Source organism: Haemaphysalis longicornis, unplaced genomic scaffold (assembly GCF_048455015.1).
Source record: "Haemaphysalis longicornis isolate Haplotype H1 unplaced genomic scaffold, Haemaphysalis longicornis Haplotype H1 scaffold_12, whole genome shotgun sequence".
In the NCBI taxonomy this organism is placed as follows: domain Eukaryota; kingdom Metazoa; phylum Arthropoda; class Arachnida; order Ixodida; family Ixodidae; genus Haemaphysalis; species Haemaphysalis longicornis.
In genome coordinates, this window is record NW_027526225.1 from 116,562,693 (window position 1) to 116,581,405 (window position 18,713).

The 18,713-nt window shown below is 49.4% G+C and overlaps 1 protein-coding gene across 1 annotated transcript in view; it reads left to right on the top strand.

Moving 5' to 3' along the window:
- The window catches only part of LOC144163350 (adenosine deaminase-like), a 33,426-nt gene extending 15,675 nt beyond the window's left edge, over nt 1-17,751 (top strand). The window contains exons 6-9 of the mRNA XM_077694300.1: nt 6,797-6,963; nt 12,224-12,468; nt 14,636-14,762; nt 16,980-17,751. Of these exons, the coding sequence (XP_077550426.1) occupies nt 6,797-6,963; nt 12,224-12,468; nt 14,636-14,762; nt 16,980-17,081 (641 nt within the window). The 3' untranslated portion in view covers nt 17,082-17,751. The remainder of the gene's footprint in view (nt 1-6,796; nt 6,964-12,223; nt 12,469-14,635; nt 14,763-16,979) is intronic.
- Nucleotides 17,752-18,713: the final 962 nt, after the last annotated feature.

Here is an 18,713-nt window from a genome sequence, read left to right on the forward strand (position 1 = left end):
CTGCAGCATGCCGTGCCAACGGTCTACGGGGTTGACACTGAGAAACGCGGTAAAGACGGCCGTGATCAATGTGTCGGTTCCTTCCTGCCATTTGTATTATCTGCAATCTGACTGGTCGCTACAATATCAACAACAAACGTATTTTCGTCTGCGGCACCTAAACTGTTCGTTCTTCTCGGCCTTGTTATGATGGCGTTACCTTATATGCCTTCTTTGTGTGGGCGCCCGTGCGTGACTCGTGATAATCTCGGCTGTTGCTGTCTAGGACAGTGCGCCGACACTTACGTAATGTGTATGCTACGAACCGAGGCCGGGATATGCGTGGTATTTTATTTTTCCTACAAGAAATGATCCCCCGAACCACCAGGATATAGAAAACGGCGCTGCTGCTTGCGAGGCAAGCATCAGCGCAACGTGTCTATAGTGAATAATTAACTATAGCGAAATATTTTATCATGGCGTTCGTGTTCTAAATATGCAGGTTCAACCGTATTTCACCGCCTCATTCATACCCTTACTACCTCTGTCTAGGGAACCAGCACTGTAATAAGAGTCCAAGGATGCGTTCACGATGTACTACCGCGCTCAATTTGACTCGCAACACGCGAGTGGAGGCAGGAGCTGCTCCTCTGACAGCGGCGGCACCGCGCAGCGAGGCCTCGACCACTAACGACACAGGGGGGTTCAGCTCTTATAATAATCAGCACCCTCCGCGGGTAACTACTGCCTTTCACCTAGCGGATGCGCAACGCGTGAATGCGCCCGATGTAGTTCATCCGAGCTTTGGGCAGTGGCTGAAAAGTTGTGACGCATGGGGGTTTCAGTGCTATTATCGCATAAAGAGCTGTAGCTCGGCTATCATGCGCTTTCATTACTTGAAGCGAACCTAAACCACCTAAACGGAACAGCGGGCCATCAGTGCTGCGGTAGAGCGCGAAATGACGCCTTTGACTGCTGGAAGCATCGAAAAAATTTCAAGCAGCCACAAGAAGCAGTTTTAAGCAATGAAAATGTATAAGATGCAGTTCTTCGATGATAATAGCAACGAAATCGCCATGCGTCACACTTCTTGAGCGGCTGCGCAAAGCGCGGCGTAACTGCACTGCATCGGCCGCATCCAAGCGTTCCGCCTTCGCCAGGTCAAAGACAGTGTTTACCTTTGGGGGATTCTGATGATTATCAGAAGAGCTGAACCCCTTCTCTCGTCAGTTCTTGAATGCCCCGCTGCGCGAGGCCACGGCCGCCCGAGGAGGAGCTCCCACATCCGCTCCCATGTTGCGAGTCAAATTGAGCGCGGTATTACTCAGCGCACTAAGTCTCCCCTGAATACTCTTCTGAATCCTCCTCTTCTGCCAAAACGAGTTACAGAATCTGCCCACTATAACTTGACGTTTGTCGTGTTTGTCACGCAGGCGCGTTGTCTTATGCGCAAGCAGGGCTAACTGTGCGAAAAATTCCCCATCCGGGAAGCGCTGCGCGGAAATTCGCAGCACAAGAATTTCCGTTGCCTACAACGCCTGTGCGTTAAAAATAAAAAACTGTTATACCAAGTAGCGCTATATGTATTACACCTTACCCTGTCAGGTGGGCGGAAGCTCTGAAAACACATGATCACCGAACGATTTACGCCAAGAGAAACGCGCTTTATAACTCCGTCCAGAAGGACCTATCACAAAAAAGACATCCCCCTCGCGAGGGGCACGATCAAATGCACAGCATTTCCGAGGGGGTGCGCCGGCAAGTCGTATCTCTTGATCGCGGGACCCGTGTCGCCATCTTTTGGAAGCGCGGGACAACTTGTGGCGCTTTCGAAACAAACGAGAAATGAGTGAAGGATATAAGGCGCGTTCGGTGCAACGAAATCTGTGTCGGTTTCGTGGCTCGGTCGGTTGTGCGCCGGGCACCTTGCGTTCCGCCCGCGGCGTCATGGGTTCGAAACCGGGCGCCGGAAACTGTTATTTCTTCCTGGCTGCGGACTACGACAAGGCGCGCCTGCGGACTACGACAGGGCGCGCATGCGGACTACGACAAGGCGCGTGCGGACTACGACAGCGCACGCCAACGCCGCGTGACATTGTGAGTTACTAAAATGCTATGCATTTAAAACACAAAGGAAATCATCGCGCCCTGCTAACTAACGCACGGACGTCGTACAGAAGCGGAGAGTGCGGCGGCGGCGGCAGCATCGGCAGCCGTTCCGCTGCCGCCCTCCTCGCTCTGAGCATCGCTCTTCTGCCACTGCAGCTCCTCTAACCCAGCGGCACAGCAGTCCCCTGCGAGTCAGGCGCAGAACGCCCTGCGGCGTTCAAGTGGATGTTGTGCTTTCACATTTACAATCGGGCAGAGCCAACGTAATGAACGAATGAAGGAATGGATATTCGTTAATAAGAAAAAATCCTGGGCCATCTCCACTAGCGTGCAACCTGGGGAGGGTCGAAGCATGTAGTGTATCATCATCATCATCATCATCACCAGCCTGTCTACGCCCACTGCAGGGCAAAGGCCTCTCCCATTATTCTCCAATTACCTCGGTCCTGTGCCAACTGTGGCCAATTTATCCCCGCAAACTTCTTGATGTAGTGTATAAGTGTATTCAAAGATCGTAAGTCTCTCTTGCCACACGGCGCGCGCTGATTGGGCGCCGGGGAAGCGCCGGTGGGAAGAGCAATCGTGCGCTTGCTGAGGCGGTGGCGCCCTCTCTTGCGTTGAACCGGATTTAAGCAATTTGCATGCTACGTCTGCCCCAGTTCGCAGTAGTTGCAATGGTCAACGCGCGCGCAGTGCAATGCTCGCGCTTCGTCCTGGGGGCTCTTTCTCGGTGATCAACGAGGCCACGAGGTCCCGGAACCAGGTCTTCGACCGACCACCCGACCCGATCAGGCCTAACGTCGAGAGCCGGTGGGTACAGGGCCGGATTAACAGTGCTGAGGGCCCGGTTAAAAAAAAGAATAAGGCGGCCCCTCACCCCTCCTCCCTCCTTACCCTCTCGTCATTTGGAATTCGTTACGAAGAACACATGCCTTATTCACTCAAGTAATATCCGGAGCCTTTATGAACATCGCCTGGGCGTCTACTTTCCTGCAGAGTACGTGGAGAGATTGTCGTCAGAATTGAAGTATGCCAGGAGATGAAGAGGGAGCAGCATTAAGATTTCTCCGGCTAGTTGGTTCATACTTCAAAAGAAGAGTAAATTGCGCCAGAGGTTAAGACAAAGAAAGAGTTACATACGACAGCTAGAAGTGCAGTGTGTCGTGTCGTATGTGTTTCTCCCACTCGTCTTAACCTTTAGCGCAGTTTACCCTTGTTTCAATAGAGAACATCTCGCCCAAAAATCAGGAAGCGCATTTGTGAAAAATGGCGACCTCTTGCGTGTGAGCCCTGCCGAAGTAGACGGGTGGATTTTTCCCAGAAACTGTTCACACATCCCTGCAGTAATTACGGTAACAGTCGTGTGGCTATTTTGTGATTTCATCATCAACAGAAATTTTGATGTGAGCTCTAACTTTAATAATTCAATGGTTTAATATTAAAATGTTTTCATTATGCAGGGAGCTTTAATCTTTTAGAAAAGGTGGCGCCTTTAGAAAAAGAGATCGATACCAAACATTCGAAAAAAATGTTTTAATAACACCCCTGAATAAATTATCATACATACTTCTTCATTTATTCACAGATCGTTCCCTTTTGAACAGGTGATACATTTACATTTTTGCAGGCAATATCCACTTTTATAAGGGCAGGAAACAGAATTATATTGAACACGCCTTTTCTGCTAATAAATTTCAGAATGAATTTACATTTTTACAAAGATTTTCGACTTTAATGCAGTGTAGAAAATGGGTTATACGTTTCACAGTAATTCAACTTTGAAATAAGTCGTCTATGAGTACCACCACATTTTCTCTTTTTATTCATCATTTAAGAAAAGAAAGGTATGTGCGTTTCTACTAGCGTTTTCCTGCTTTTTGCTGGCACAGTTTGTTAATGGGATCTTAAACATTGACCATTCAAAAAATCTTAGTCCGGCTGCTCTCTGTGTCCATAAGCTGGATCAGCTCTTTCGCTTACGCGATGCATGGTTTTGGGCGAGTGCAACGCTTTTACCTCAGTCTGAAAAACTCCGGTCTTCAGGATTATGCACATTATGCAAACAACGTCGTTTCGAAACATTCGTTATTGAAATAGATAATCTCTGTTTTAATCAGGGGATATCAGCAAGAAGCTTAAACTTTTTCGAACCACGAAGTCTGCCATTTTTTTTCAGCCCTTGGAAAGAGGGGGGGGGGGGGGGTGGCAAAGCTAAGCCCATGGGCTCGGTTCATTTGAGCCTTTTGAACCATGAATAATCCGCCGCTGGGTGGGTATTTGATTGTAACTGAAATTGTAACCCATGCGCAAATAGCTGCTTCTTGTGTTTGACGATCACTGAAGCGGACAGGGAGCGTTCCATAAATCTTAAAATATTGTTCGTTTATTTTGAAACCGTTTTTTTTATTGTACACTTTTCTTTTGTAGGCGTTATGTTCTAGCGCGAGGCGTTAAAAAACGAGTTTCCCGGTGTTTCTGTACCGTGACTACATGAGACGACAACGACGACAGGAGACGCCGACAGCCCGAGTCACGAAGGGGCTTCGCCCCTAAAATAAGCAGTGGTTGGTGAACTTGCCATAGGTGTTCTCGGGTCACAGATGAAGTTCATATGAGGAGAAATCTGACGCTCACAAAGCCACTGAGGGCGACACATCGCTCACGAAGCTACTGAGGGAGACATATCGCAGTGGGACACGCACCCTCGCTCCCGACATCTCAACTGCGCATCTCCGTGTCTTTTCCACGGCCGTGACGGCACCGATATCTTCGGCCGTGCGTTCCGCTGTTCGCATTTGATTTGTCCACGTACGGTTACAAAACATCGTTACAGCGCCGTGTTACATTTTAAAACAGAGACGCCAGGCTCACTGTTGCGCCAGCGTTCAAAGCGAAACGAAATTACGAAACGAAACTGCCGAAAGCATAGACCTCCAAGGTCTAAAGCATGCGCGCCTGTTGCTGCGTTTCTCGGGCTTCTTGGTAAAATATTATCAGTCAAAAGTGCAGTTTTGATTATACCTGCAAGAATTTCACGACTCGTTAGGGTTCACGGTCGTCAAGCGAAAGCAGCCTACGGTTCTAGGGACCACACTATGACAGGTATACCAATTATGCAACGTGGAATTGAATTAACTTAACAACTTGAGGGTTCGAGCTAGTTGGTACTCCATAGTGCAAGGATAGCGCTTGTCCTTGTGTCATTCGTCTTTCGTCTAAATTTGTTGCGCTTTAAATTTGCACTGTGGAATTGACATATTTTAATTTTCCATGACTTTGGAATTGACATATTTTAATTTTCCATGACTTCCATTCTGCCTTACGTGTCCTTCGTGAAGTTGGCTTTTTTGCGTTCCTACCGAGCTTGCAGTGAAGCAACTGTTGGAGGGCGAGCCTAGGTCAGGCGGGGTATAGGCCGAACCTTTTTTTGGCCTCCCTCAATGCTTTATAGAAAGATGAATTCAGTCGCTTCGTGTTGGGGTAACCGGGGTGTGACGGCGGGACAAAAAAAAAATAAAGGAAACGCAGACTAACGCGTAAGACTTGAAGGTAGCGAAGCTGTACGCAACCTTCCCCACCATCACTACGGTTTAAGTCCACCATTGCAGCCCATTTGCTTCTTCGCTGCCAACCCGCCGCGGTGGCTCAGTGGCTAAGACGTTGTGCTGCTGCGCACGAGGACGCGGGTTTGATTCCCGGCCGCGGCGGCCGCTTTTCTGATGGAGGCGAAAAGCAAAAACGTCCGTGTGCACGAGATTTCGGCGCAGGATAAAGATCCCCAGGTGGTCAAGATTATTCTGGAGCCCTCCACTACGGCGCGCCTCATCGCCTGCGTTGCGTCGGCGCGTTAAACCCTACAATATATCTATCTTCGCTGCCAAAACGACCTTTACTCTATCATCGTTGTACAACTTCCTTCATTTTTTGGGAGTGATAATCATCGGACATCACTTTAAAAAAGGTGTACTCTAGGACGTGTCTTTCTCGTTCCGAGCATGCGTTGCCACGGTTACGGCGAACTCTGAAGTCTTTCTCGTTCCGAGCAAGGGTTGCCACGATTACGGAGAACGCTCAAGTTTTGTTTTTGGGCCAATCTTGGCCAATCTTCCTAAGTGCTAATCTCCCTTGGCTTGACAAACATGTGCCGGAGAAGCTGGGCGGTCGCCGCGAGGCCCGCGCTCACGTGCGTGCGCTCGGCGATTTCTTGGAATTTTTAACCGCGGAGACGAAAAATTACGATTTGATAAACAGCTTCACTGTTTTAAAGGGGGCAAGTTCACTGGAGTTGTGTCACGAAGTGGGCTGTTAGAAACGGGAGGAAACCACGAGCACAGCTCACATTAGCTCGCATTAGGCACAGCTCGCAAAAAAGCGGCAAGTGATACGTTAAGGACGTTGAAAATGATTTGAAACGTAACCAAGTGCTCGGCGAAAGTTCCTCTGGTCAGGCATTATTTGAACAAACAGTGTAGTAGTCACTGACCAAGCCAAACAAGGTAAGAGATGTTGCGGAACCTGCATGAGTTCCTTGTTCACGATCAAGGAACCCGTACGGGTTATTAAACGTCTTCGACATTTTTTTTTACCTGGTCAGTGACCGCCTTATTGTATGGTCAATGGTTTGAAACGTATTGCTTGCCAATATGTCCTGAAATAACCCACGTATAAATTCTGCCAAGTGTGGACTTGCGTCTTCTTTGCGACGCAGAATGGGCTCCGGAGGTGTTGGAGCTGTGTCGGGAATACAGCGGCCGTGGTGTGGTGGGAATGGACGTGTGCGGCGTGGTGCCAGCCGGTGCAGGAGGAGCGTCCGCTTCCCAGCGCGCCGAGTACGGCGAAGAGATCACCGACCCACTCATCATCGAGACATTCCAGGCAGGTTAGCCTAATGTGATAGGCTTATACTGAGGTAGTACCAGCAACACCTTTAGTAATGCGAAAGCCTTAAAGGGACCCTGCAACACTTTCGATAAGCGCTTTTACTCTTTCCTTGTCTGGAACCACTGCTAAAGCTATTATCGCCAGTACGGAGCGGCACTGCGTGATTTTCTCGTCGCACCAGATAGGCCTTCCATTTCGGCTTTGTTTTTGTGGCTTTTTTTAAAAGTTGCTATCAAAAAGCGTTCAAAGCTGCTCGCATTCTAGGCACCATCCCCGAGACTCCGCATTTACCTCCCATACGTCTTCTTTGGACCCCCGCCCACTCGGGCCTGGAGGGGAACGAGGTGGCTCATGAGCTGACCTGCGAGCTCACCAGCCGGGAGTCGGATCATCCTGCCACTCCTCCACCCCTTCTCAGTTTTCAAGATATCCTGACTCACTACAAGGACGCTAGACGCATTATGCGCACCCGTACTCGTCACTCACTCAAGCGACCATATTGCGGCAAATACTGACGAACACCCTCCCTTCGCTCGCACTGTACAGCAGAATATATCCTACCTTATACAGCCCGCTATGTCCTTCCTGCGGATACTGGGCCAACATTCAACACATACTATGGCAGTAATCCACCATGCAGGCCAACAATTTTATTCGCGGTGAATCAGGCTGGGAGGCCGCGCTGCTCAGCCCCAACAAGGATATCCAGACGGCTCTCGTGGCTCTGGCGACCCGTGCGGGTCCTCCGGGGCTTCGGCGAGGCACGCCACTGCATTCACCTCATTCATGAACGGCCCGGCCATAGACACCGCCGTCGGGTCCAAGCTGGACTCGGCTTCCGACCGTCTGAGAAATTATCGGGCCACTAAATAAAGTATCCCCCCCCCCCCTCTCTCGCTCTCGCTGCAACTGGAGGAAAACCATCGAACAGCCGCTACATGGCCTTAGTGACGTAATTCGAACCATCTAAAAACGTCAAGGCAGGGAAAGAGAGAAAAATCTTCTGAGCGAGTTTTTAAGTTATTTGATGGGAATAGAGCAGTAATTGTGACTGAGGTACTTTGCGGCCCCCTAATCAAAGTACTCGGTGTGTTGGGTGACTACGTTCTGCAAGCATTTAAGGTTTCAAAAAAAAGTTAAAGAAAGTGTTGCAGGGTCCCTTTAATAAAAGTGGCCACCGTGAAAAGTGGCCGCCATAGTCGTCGTCGTCGTCGCCGCCGCCGTCGTCGTTCTTCAACATGAGTGGTACCAAAATGGCTGGCCCTGCAAAGAGAAAATAATCTATCATCCCTCCCCAAAAGGATGTTCAGAGAAGCGCGAAAGCTGTCTCGCACCAGAACTGTGTCAGGATGGCGTCAAAACCTTCGCTGAAAGCGCGTCCAATCAATCGTCGAACCTTCAACGACGCAAACCGCGAACGAAGAACGAACCCGTGCGACGATTTTTCGCGCACTAAGTAAACTTATCTACGAACAATCTAAATGCATGCGGGCACGTGGTTGATGAGGTAAAGGCGTACTATTGAACTCCTTCTTCATTGGCTTACCTAGAACCGCTCCTTTTTCGCGATTTTCAGGTAACCGTTTTGACACATGGGCAGCCCGGTTTCGCTCACGCACCGTCTGTCGAGAGATCGTATCGGGGCTTTTCGGTCGACCAACCGGTCTATGGGGAAATGAATTAGCTATTTGAGAGAATGCCATGGGTCTTACTAAGAGAGCTTTCGCTTTAATAACACGTACGTGTGTGTTCGTGTGGTATTTGAACCAGGGTCATAATAGCAGGAGGCAGGTTCGCTAAGCACAACGCTAACCTGGCACCCTGCCTGCATGGAACAAGAACTATCCTGATGCGTTCCACGTGACTGCTGAACGTGACGGCCCGTGAGTAGAACAGGTGGAGGAGACAGCTGCGCTGAAGCTGCCGCGCGAAGCGTCGCCATGTCGCGGTACTTCGCGTCAAAAGAGGACGAAGCGAAAGTGAAGGAGACGCAAATGCGATGCGGCAGTGAAGAAGTCTTTGATAGTCGCTAGCCTTTCGCTTTCAAGGCACGTAAGCAGACTTAAGTCCCCGAGTTTTTGGGGTAATGAAGGTCAAAGGCTAGCCCGGTAAGTGGGAGGGGAATGCGGCGTCCCCTAAGAGGCAGGGGAGCTTCACTGATTATTGAGGTGAAAAATTTTGAAGCGAAAACTTTCGTAGTGGGACCGAAGGCGTCCAGTCGAAAAACTAATGCATTTCCCAATAGACCGTTTGGTCGACCAAAAAGCGCTGGTAAGATCTCTGGGCACGTTACGCGTGCGTGAAACCTGGCTGCCGTTGTGTCGAGACGGTTACTTGAGAATAGCGAAAAATGAATGGTTTTAAATAAGACCATAAGAAGATGTACAATAGCATACCGTTATCGCATAAAGCACTCATTGGTACACATTTAGATCGTTTGTATATGCGCTTACTTGATCCCCAGGTGGCCAAAATTAATCCGGAGCCCTCCACTACGGCGCGCCTCATCGCCTGCGTTGCGTCGGCGCGTTAAACCACACAATCGATCAATCAATCAGATGCGCTTACTTAGTGCACGGAAAATCTTTGCTTGGATTTGTACTGTTTGATTGAATGACAGGTGACAAGGCGGGCGGTAGTGGAGGGCTCTGGATTAATCCGACCACCAGGGGACCACCTGGATTAATCAGACCACCTTTTACAGCAGAGCTGTCTATGGCTAGTATCCAGCAGATCGTCTCCGGTAACAGAGCGCTGTAGACAAGAATCGCTAGAGAGCGTAGCGCCACGTTGCGGAGCCCACTCAAATCCCTGAGCTCGTAAAACTGCGCGCCACACACCCGGTGCATGGAAAAAATCATCTAAAATTAAAGAGGTCCTAGGGCCTTCATATTTTAATAGAAGACGGCTTGTATTTCCTTTGAAAATTTTGCTGGTGATTGCGATACTCCCTAATGCTATATTTGGGCGCAGCTGTTCGGACAGCTCGCTTAGCAGCAGCGGCAGACGACGCAGTTCCACCAGTTGCGTCGCTCATTGCTCTGTAAGAACTGGCTGAGAGCGCATGTGCGTGTTCCACAACAGCCGCTGCAGATGCGCACGACCGCTTGCGTCACTCGCAGTTCAGCACTCACTCCTGGTGGCTGCAGTGCGCTGGGGCAGCACTCACTCGTGGGTTCTCTCGACGGTGTGCCTCTCCGGCGGCGGCGCGGAGTGCGTCTCAGGAAGGGACCGCGAACTGCGTCTTAGCCCGGGTTCAGAGTGTTGTCGTAACTGTCGTAATATCTGTAAATAATGACTTAATTTGACGTCTCAGCCAACCGAACTGCGTGAAACGCCGTTTTTTTGTGTCCATAGCGCACGATACGGCTGTTACGTCGGTAGTCTGAACACAGCATAAAGCGAACGCACATCATTGTCACGCGAACGCCCCCTTCACGTTTTCTCCAAGCGTCGAGCGCCTCGTGCGGGCACAGCATACTGCCCCTTCCCTTCCCCAACCCCACACTTTCGGAGAGCGCTGGCTCGCGCTGCCACGGCGAACCGCCCTCCCTTCCAAATTTCGCGACATTCTCCTCCTTTGCTTTCTTTCACTCGTCGGTCTTCCCATCGTTCGCTCGGTCGCGACGACGCAGACGCGGCTGAGCCCAGAGACGGGTGCCAAAGGGCTGCGCCCCAAAATGTCTTCCGAGCAGTTCATTTGTGTTAGGAGGTGAAGCAGACTTTGAGGGGATCGTTGTAAGCTTGATCTTTGGAGATGGCCCTCCCACATCGAGTATTGCACAGTGAATCACGTCAATCTTCGGAGGGAATACCATTACAGAAAGTGGCTCTAACGCTTGTTGTATTGAAGCCATACCGAAACAAATTACATGACAATTAGCTGCTAAGACGACTCTAACACAACGCCGGGTTTTATATAGTTTTCAAAATTACCTGGTTCACAGTGAAATTGTAGATATTGTGGAATTCTCGTCCGCTGTCAATACGTATGGGATTCTACGGGAGGGAAACGGACAACCCCATTACGAAAATCGCAATTTACAAAAAAAAGAAACGTGCTTTGCTTCATGCACCTCTGGGCTACAACCCAGTTAAAGCTCACGTTAAGGCTCGGCACCGCAGCTTTGCTGGTCCTCCTTCTTCACAGAGTGGAAGGGCATTAAATTTTTTAATTTTATGATTTTTCTCATGCGCCGGTGATGTGGCGCGCAGTTTTACGATCCCGGGAATTTGAGTGGGCTCCGCAACGGGGCGCTACGCTCGCTAGCGATTCTTGTCTACATCGCTCTGTTACCGGAGGTGATCTGCTGGATCCTAGCCATAGACAGCCTTGCTGTTGCGGGCGTCCGAAGCAGCCTCACGGCCTCACCGCGTGCGCACCGCGCGCCTGTCCGAATCTCTTGCGAACAACCCGGCCGGCCGCACCGAGCAAGTGCGCTGGCCTTGACGTCATAGCCGCCTTGTGACGTACCCCGGGAGAGGTCCATTGCAAGATTTCTACTGCGTGACGTGCATGGGGGAATAGATGACGTACACGGGGGAAGATTGCGGAGCCCAAAAACGCGCAGGAAAGGGTGGGAACGCGGCAACGAACTTTGCACCGAAATTGTGAGCTTTCCGCTGCCCGTAAAACAATTATACTTGGCACAGATGACGTTGACCACCCAACCTAACGATTGCGCTAGTTGATACAGTGTGCTCAAAACGCCTGTCAGGGCCTCTTTAACGCTTTTGTACACGCGTTTTGCATTCTCGGAAGTGGAGACGTACACAAGATACGAAGTTATTAACACGTACGATGAGATGCCACTATTTTAGTTATATATTTTGAAGAGTGGCTCATTGGACCGCTAGCGAACAGTTAGAGCTGCGAATAATCTGAGGTGTACGTCGCGCCAAGAAAGCTCCGACAAGCGCAGCACTCGATAGACGCGCGCGCCAAGCGCTGCTTCTCTCTTGTCGTCGTCGGGCGTGTACATGCCGAGTAGCCCCAATTCCCCAATAGGGGAATTGTCCTCACACGGACGACTGTCCCAATTACAGCAGTGGCGTCTATAATCAACGCTATTTATTTATTTATTTATTTATTTATTTATTTATTTATTTATTTATTTATTTATTTATTTATGTATTTGTTTTTGCGGCTCAAGTCAGGGCATGAATGTCGGCGCACACGCACAGAAGGCAAGGAGGGGGGTTGACAAGACGCAGGAAGTGACGTGCCGTTCAGTTTCCGTCTCTCCCGACTCAGCGTGCGGCGTCCTGCGGTGTGCACCGGACGGTCCACGCGGCTGAGGCCGGCCCCCCGTCTACCGTGGCGCGCGCTGTGCGGGACCTGCGGGCCGAGCGGATCGGACACGGATACCGGGCCGTGATCGAGGGCGGCGCCGCCTACGAGCAGGCGCTGTGCGCGGGCGTCCACTTCGAGTGCTGCCCCACCAGCAGCTTCCTCACGGGAGCCGTCTCGCCGACCGTCGAGGAACACCCCGTTCTCAGGTGATCGTGTAATCATCGTTGTCGTCATCGTCGTCACATTTTTCGTCACCTCCGTAATCATAACCACCTCCCCCATCCGTAGAGTTTCATACTGACATATAGTAGAGGTAAATCTGGTGCCAATGTCTAGGCAAGCCGCGCTTCAGCGAGCTTGCCGCCACTTTTCCTTCGCCTGGCTCATGAACAGGCTGAAACGTTCCCCGTGGCTACACACACACGCACAGGCGCACGCGCACAAACACGCACACACACTTACAAATGTTTTTTTATAAAATATCAATTGAAGTTTTTTATCGATAGAATAGTAGAGCTGAAAAAGATTTATTTGTCAGGAAATTTTTCGAAGCTTCATGCAGTACGAACAAGCAAAAAACCTTACCTTTTTTGTGAGTTTGGATTCAATCGCGAAAAGAAGTCATGTGGCAAGCCAAGCCAAGTATGAGGAGAGGACGACGCCCACGACGGCACGTGATTGCAGCGAGAGATTTCGCTCCAATATATATTAGTATGTAATTCTGCGCTGTCATCGTCATCACAACCGCCACCATTAGAATCCGTTTATTAATCCCGTGGACTTCCAATTCCTATAATTCTGCGCTGTCCGAATCCACTCCTCGCCACAGAATTCTCATATCTCATTCCTTCATCAGGTATGGAGTAGGAGGACGAATAAACTTTATTTGCAGAATGCAGTTTTCGGAGCGGGTGGTGGCCCGGATCAGTTAGGGAGTCCACCATATTTACGGCCATTTGCACGCGGTGCTTGCAAAGTGCAGCACTTATGCTCGGAATAAGTGTTCTGCCGCCCTCTGAAATGTTGCAAGACTTTTAATGTGCACTGCCATACAGACTACTGACCTCTTGGCAACGGTTTTGCAGTTTTTACGCGAGCGCTTGTGCGGTCAAACCGGTATGTATTGGATTCGGAAGAGGTAGAAAAATAGTTTGATCGATAAAGTGAAACTTACTCCACAACCATACAACAAATGTTTTAGGGAGCGTTCAGGATGTTCTGCATAAAATGATTAGCTAAAACAGAAGATTCGGCGAGTTGGTACATCTTAAAAAAATAAGCAGCGTGGTAACGACGAAACACAAGGAAAACTCACGAATAAGAGGACGAACAGGCAGCGCTTGCAGATATACGAATCCCTCAAGAGTCCTTTATGCTTTTCCTCATAAACGAGTAGAAGCGTAAACATCGCTTGGGCTGAAAATTTTTCACGCCGTTAACTACCCTGGCAGCGTTTTGTGGCGTAAGCTACACTGGCCGAGGTTGAGTGGTTTCGCGTGGACCTTGAAGGGCCGTGCTGTGCATGCGCGAGGAGCAGTGACTGGACTGGACTGGACTGGACTGGATTAGATTGGATTGGATTGATTGCAAATCGTTTTAGCAGCCGTAAGCATGATAATCGACTAACCCTAGACAACCAGGAAAGCAAAGAATAACGAGATGAACCTTAGCTCACGCTACGTATCAGAGCTACTGGATATAGACAGTTGCGGAACTCCCCATAGGCCCCATGTATCAAAAGCCGGTCTTCGGTTGCCCCCCTGCGCCGGGGCAAGCACGGGGCAAGTTGACTAGCCTGTCGTCTGTCGGCAGGACGTTGAAGCAGTACTCAAGTGCTTGCGGTTGCTGCCGTAAGTCATAAAAAGAAAAGCCGCAAAAACACAAGTAAATTTTACGTAATTATTGTGTTTTAATTTAAAAAGCAATCTTTATTTTACAGAAGAATTTTGAATAATAATAGTTTAGCGAAGTTCCGTTTTCATCTCCTAGGTGGCGCGCGCGTCGACTTGCCCCTCAGCTTCCACGGAGTGGGGGGGCTAGCGCCGCCCGGATTCTGAAGCAGAGTTTCGCAACTGTCTATATTGAGTAACTCTGCTACGTATAGCCTGGCATAGCCGAGCTAAGCCACTGCTAATTTTTCGTTTGGCATTCTCTTTATCTCCGGCACTCCACTATGGCGTGCCTCATAACCGAGGTGTTGCTTCGGTGAAATACGCCTCAGCTTGAACTTAGAGCTTCCGTACCCTGTACACCATTGAGGCGCATACAGTTGGGTGAAATTTCGAACCACCCGATCAATCTGCTTCATCGTCTTAAACATATGTATTAAATCCGGTGGTAATGGGCGCCCACTGCTCTCGAACCTCTTTTCAGGTTGCGCCGCGCCGGGGCCAGCTTCTCGCTGAGCACGGACGACCCCGCCGTGACGCACACGACGCTGGAGGACGAGTACCGCCTGGCGCTCAAGCTTGGCCTCACGCACGACGACATCCTTGAATGCGTAAGTGCGCAATTCCGTGCTTTCGCTTCTTGGACTTGCTGCAGGTTTTTGTCAAGAATGGATGAATCGGGAACCTTTGCACGCTGGAGAAAATGTTGGGGAATAACGAGGCAAATGAAGAGTGTGCTTTAATGAATGAAGTAGAATTTTCTACGTGTCAGACTTGTCTTACTGCTTTTTCGCGCTCCCGAATTCAATGGTACAATTGCGAATGAGGTGGTACTACGAAGGGTCCGTCTGGGGTGGCTCCTTCCCGCCCTAGTGGAATGGAAAGGGGACTACCGAGGACACGTAAAATGTCCAACTTGCTCTGGTGAAACGGTTCCGGCAGACCTTCGCCACCTAATATGGACATGCCCTGGAATTACGACATTCGAAGAAAATGTCTGATGGTAGCAGGCCTAAATTTGCGGCAAGACACGCATTACCATCAGTCGCTCCGTGGCCCTGCCTTCCGTTCTTTGCCGGACTTTACCCGGGAGGCTAACCTGGTTGCCTGGATATAGATGGGACTCGCTTAATGTCTATATAGTATACCGGAGTACGCCTCGATCGAGAACAGTTCCTCTAGATAAGGAGTACTTAAAGAAATCGTGCACCCCGCTATTAAACGACGGCGATGCTTGAACGCGAGCATTCCTCGTGACAGATTCTTTGGTTGTCGTCTAAGCTTCATAACGCGAGGGGCCCAGGTGCGATTTCGCCCACGGGACGCATTTTACCCCTTCACTTCGGCGTTTTCGCGCTACATATACGCCATCAGTGAGATCTCTAAAGCTTCGCTTTAAAATGGGTCACGTAAACGCTTTCATGAGCTTCTCCTATCTCTGTTTTTTGAAAAGCAGACCCCATTGCCTCCTCTTGGCTCAAAAAAGTTATTATTGAAGGACAGAAAGCAGACTGGTCTGATTGCTCTGTTTTGAAATCGCCCCTGAGAACATGTCGGGCCGTCACGGGGAATAACGCACGAACGAAAAACATAAAATTGAACTTTCCAGTGCAGTTTTGCGACTAGCGGAAAATTTACGCTAGTCGACCGTTCGTTAAGCGCTTACGCACTGAGTCTCCACCGGCAGCAAATACCCAACTAGCTAAGCCGCACGGGCGCATCATTAACGCGAACGCAAAAATAAGTATTAGCTTTGCTGGATGGCCGGCTCAATTGATACTATTCGCCACTCGATACCACTGTCGCCGGTCCTGCCCTTCCCAAGCAACCACGGATGTCCTTGGGACGTCCTAAATACAGCCGAACATCCAATGCCCAGTTTGGACGGCCACTGTACGTCCAATGTACTCCCATGTATGGATGTACATTTTTGGACGTACAGTGGACATCCAGAAACGGATGTACAAGTCCAAGCCAGTGGACGTGCAAAGTTACTAGAAAGCATCAAATAATGGCTTAAATTGAATAAAAAGCAAAATCGAAAAACGCTACTTTGTTTTCAATTAAAACGATGTCGTACGTCAACAGCCTGACTTGTATATTGAAAGTTTCATCTGCATATTTCTCAAATTAAGCCTAATTTTTTTACTTTTTTGAAGCATCTCACAAACTCCAACGATGGTCACTTTGTGGAAGGATATATAAGAATTGGTGTAACGAAATATGTGAAGTTCACTACGTTCATGTATGCCTGTCTACCCACTATTCGCTGAGCCCTGATATGTAGATTATATTTCTCTTTATAATCCCCCCCCCCCCCTACCCTGTAGTGCGTTGGTCTTGTGTGGTGTAGTATTCATTGTAGGAACATAAGCTTGTTATGTTATTCTGAAAATTTTTACTGAAAATCCAAAATAAATCCAATTTCGGACGTCCGACTGGACGTACGGAAGTGTTAAATCTGGACGTCCTACGGACAAACATGGTCTGTCCATTGGTCTCGAAACGGACGTGCTACGGACGTCCGCTAGAGCCGGAATGGACGTACGGTGGACAACCGACGGACGTCCGGTGGTTGCTTTGCTGAATTAGCGTTGCTGAATGGCCGACTCATTTGATGCTATTCGCCGCTCGATACCACTGTCGCCGGTCCAGCCCTATAAATCTCGGCCTTTTTGTGGCGTAATTTTGGATCTGCTCACGTAAAAACAATTACTCCTTGTGTGTACGCATTAATTTTCATACATTTGTAATCCACAGATTTCATCCTCTGCAGCTGTCCTTGATCTGTGGCGCTGAAGTCTTATTATTTTTCGTCCTCCGCACAGAACCGGTCGGCAATTTCTGCGTGCTTTCTCCCGGACGACGAGAAATGGGAACTTCAGCAGAAGTTCGACCGACTTATCAGCGCCGAGACAACCTCTACTTAAAAAAAAAGCAAAATAAAAAGGCGTTTTCCTTCCTTGACTGCTAATAAAAACGACATTGTGTAACTAAATATACCGAAATCTGTTTTCAACTAAAAAGCGCTTCAAAGTGGCGTAGCAGTAATATATAATTATTGTCTGGCGATCCAACAGTCCAAAGAAATTAAAGCCGTTCCACTCAATGTGAAAGCTGTCGGAAGTGCAGAGCAGTGATTCGCCATAATGGGCTGTACCGCCGTTATCCGTTCACGTTAACGCGGACGTTAAGGCACCTTGAGGTCTGGACGACGTACTTTAACGTCCGCCTTCGTGAACACCTTAGGAGTGTTCAGAGTGCGCACACCGGACACCTGAGCGCCCATTGCAAGGATTGCGGCCTTCGTAAGGACTGTGCCCGTCTGTACTATGAGTGTCGGCTCATTTTTAGGAGCAACAATCCATTAACAAGAGAGATAGTAGACGCCACCGAAACGGCACGTCTTGGCGACGCATGCGTCAGTATGCCGTCCCTCAGTCCTTCAGAGAAAGAACTGGGTTATCTGTTCTGCACGGCGGTGCTCCCCACGCGCTAAATCGCGCCTGTTTGTTTGCAAGTTCTGTATAGATACGGTGTGTTATGGGCAGTGCCCGTCTAGTTCCCATTTATCTCGCGCAAACCGGATAATGAGTGAATATTTATATATCTGTGTTTTCCGAAATAAATCATCAGTTAAAATTCAGCGCCTGTCCGTGTCGCCACTCTTTTTCGACCTTCGTCCAATTGTTCGCGCTGTAATCGTTAATTCAATGGAGTACCAACTCACCCATACTCTTACGGTAATTAGTTTCTCAAGCACCAACACGCACACAAAAAGACGGCTAAAAATGATGAGCCAGCGGAAACATACATAGGGTGCGCGAAATAGAGCGAACGCTGCACTCGAACTTCAAGAAAGGCAAACGCACGTGCACAAAGTCGGCACTACGGAAGCAACCCACCGTGGTGGCTCAGTGGCTAAGGCGTTACGCTGCTGAGCACGAGGTCGCGGGTTCGATTCCCGGCTGCGGCGGCCGCTTTTCTGATGGAGGCGAAAAGCAAAAACGCCCGTGTGTACGAGATTTCGGCGCACGTAAAATATCCCCAGGTGGTCAAAATTAATCCGGAGCCCTCCACTGCGGCGCGCCTCATCGCCTGCGTTGCGTCGGCGCGTTAAAACCCCACAATCAAATCAATCAACTACGGAAGCAGCACGTGGCTGTAGAAGGTACTTCAATGATCAAAGTGACTCGAAATTCTAAGCATGTTTTCTCTCTACGTGCTCATCAAATTCATCCCATGGGCATCACAGGCTAGCGGGCCATGTAAAAGTCAGGGAGAACGAATAATAATGAGAAAAACAAACAAACAAGTCACCATCATCAGCCTATCTATGTCCACTGCAGGGTAAAGGCCTCTGCTTTGCTACGCACAACTACATTTCTGGGAAGACGTCTGTTTAGTGGCACTACAGGTGGTGTTATATGAAAGTATAAACGCGATACTTCCAACATCTCTCGTAAAATCTGCAGCCATTCAGTGAATTATCCACTAAGGCGTAACATTTTTCCGCTGCTTGTCTATATTGTGGGCTCTTTGCAGCTAGATTTGGCTATCAG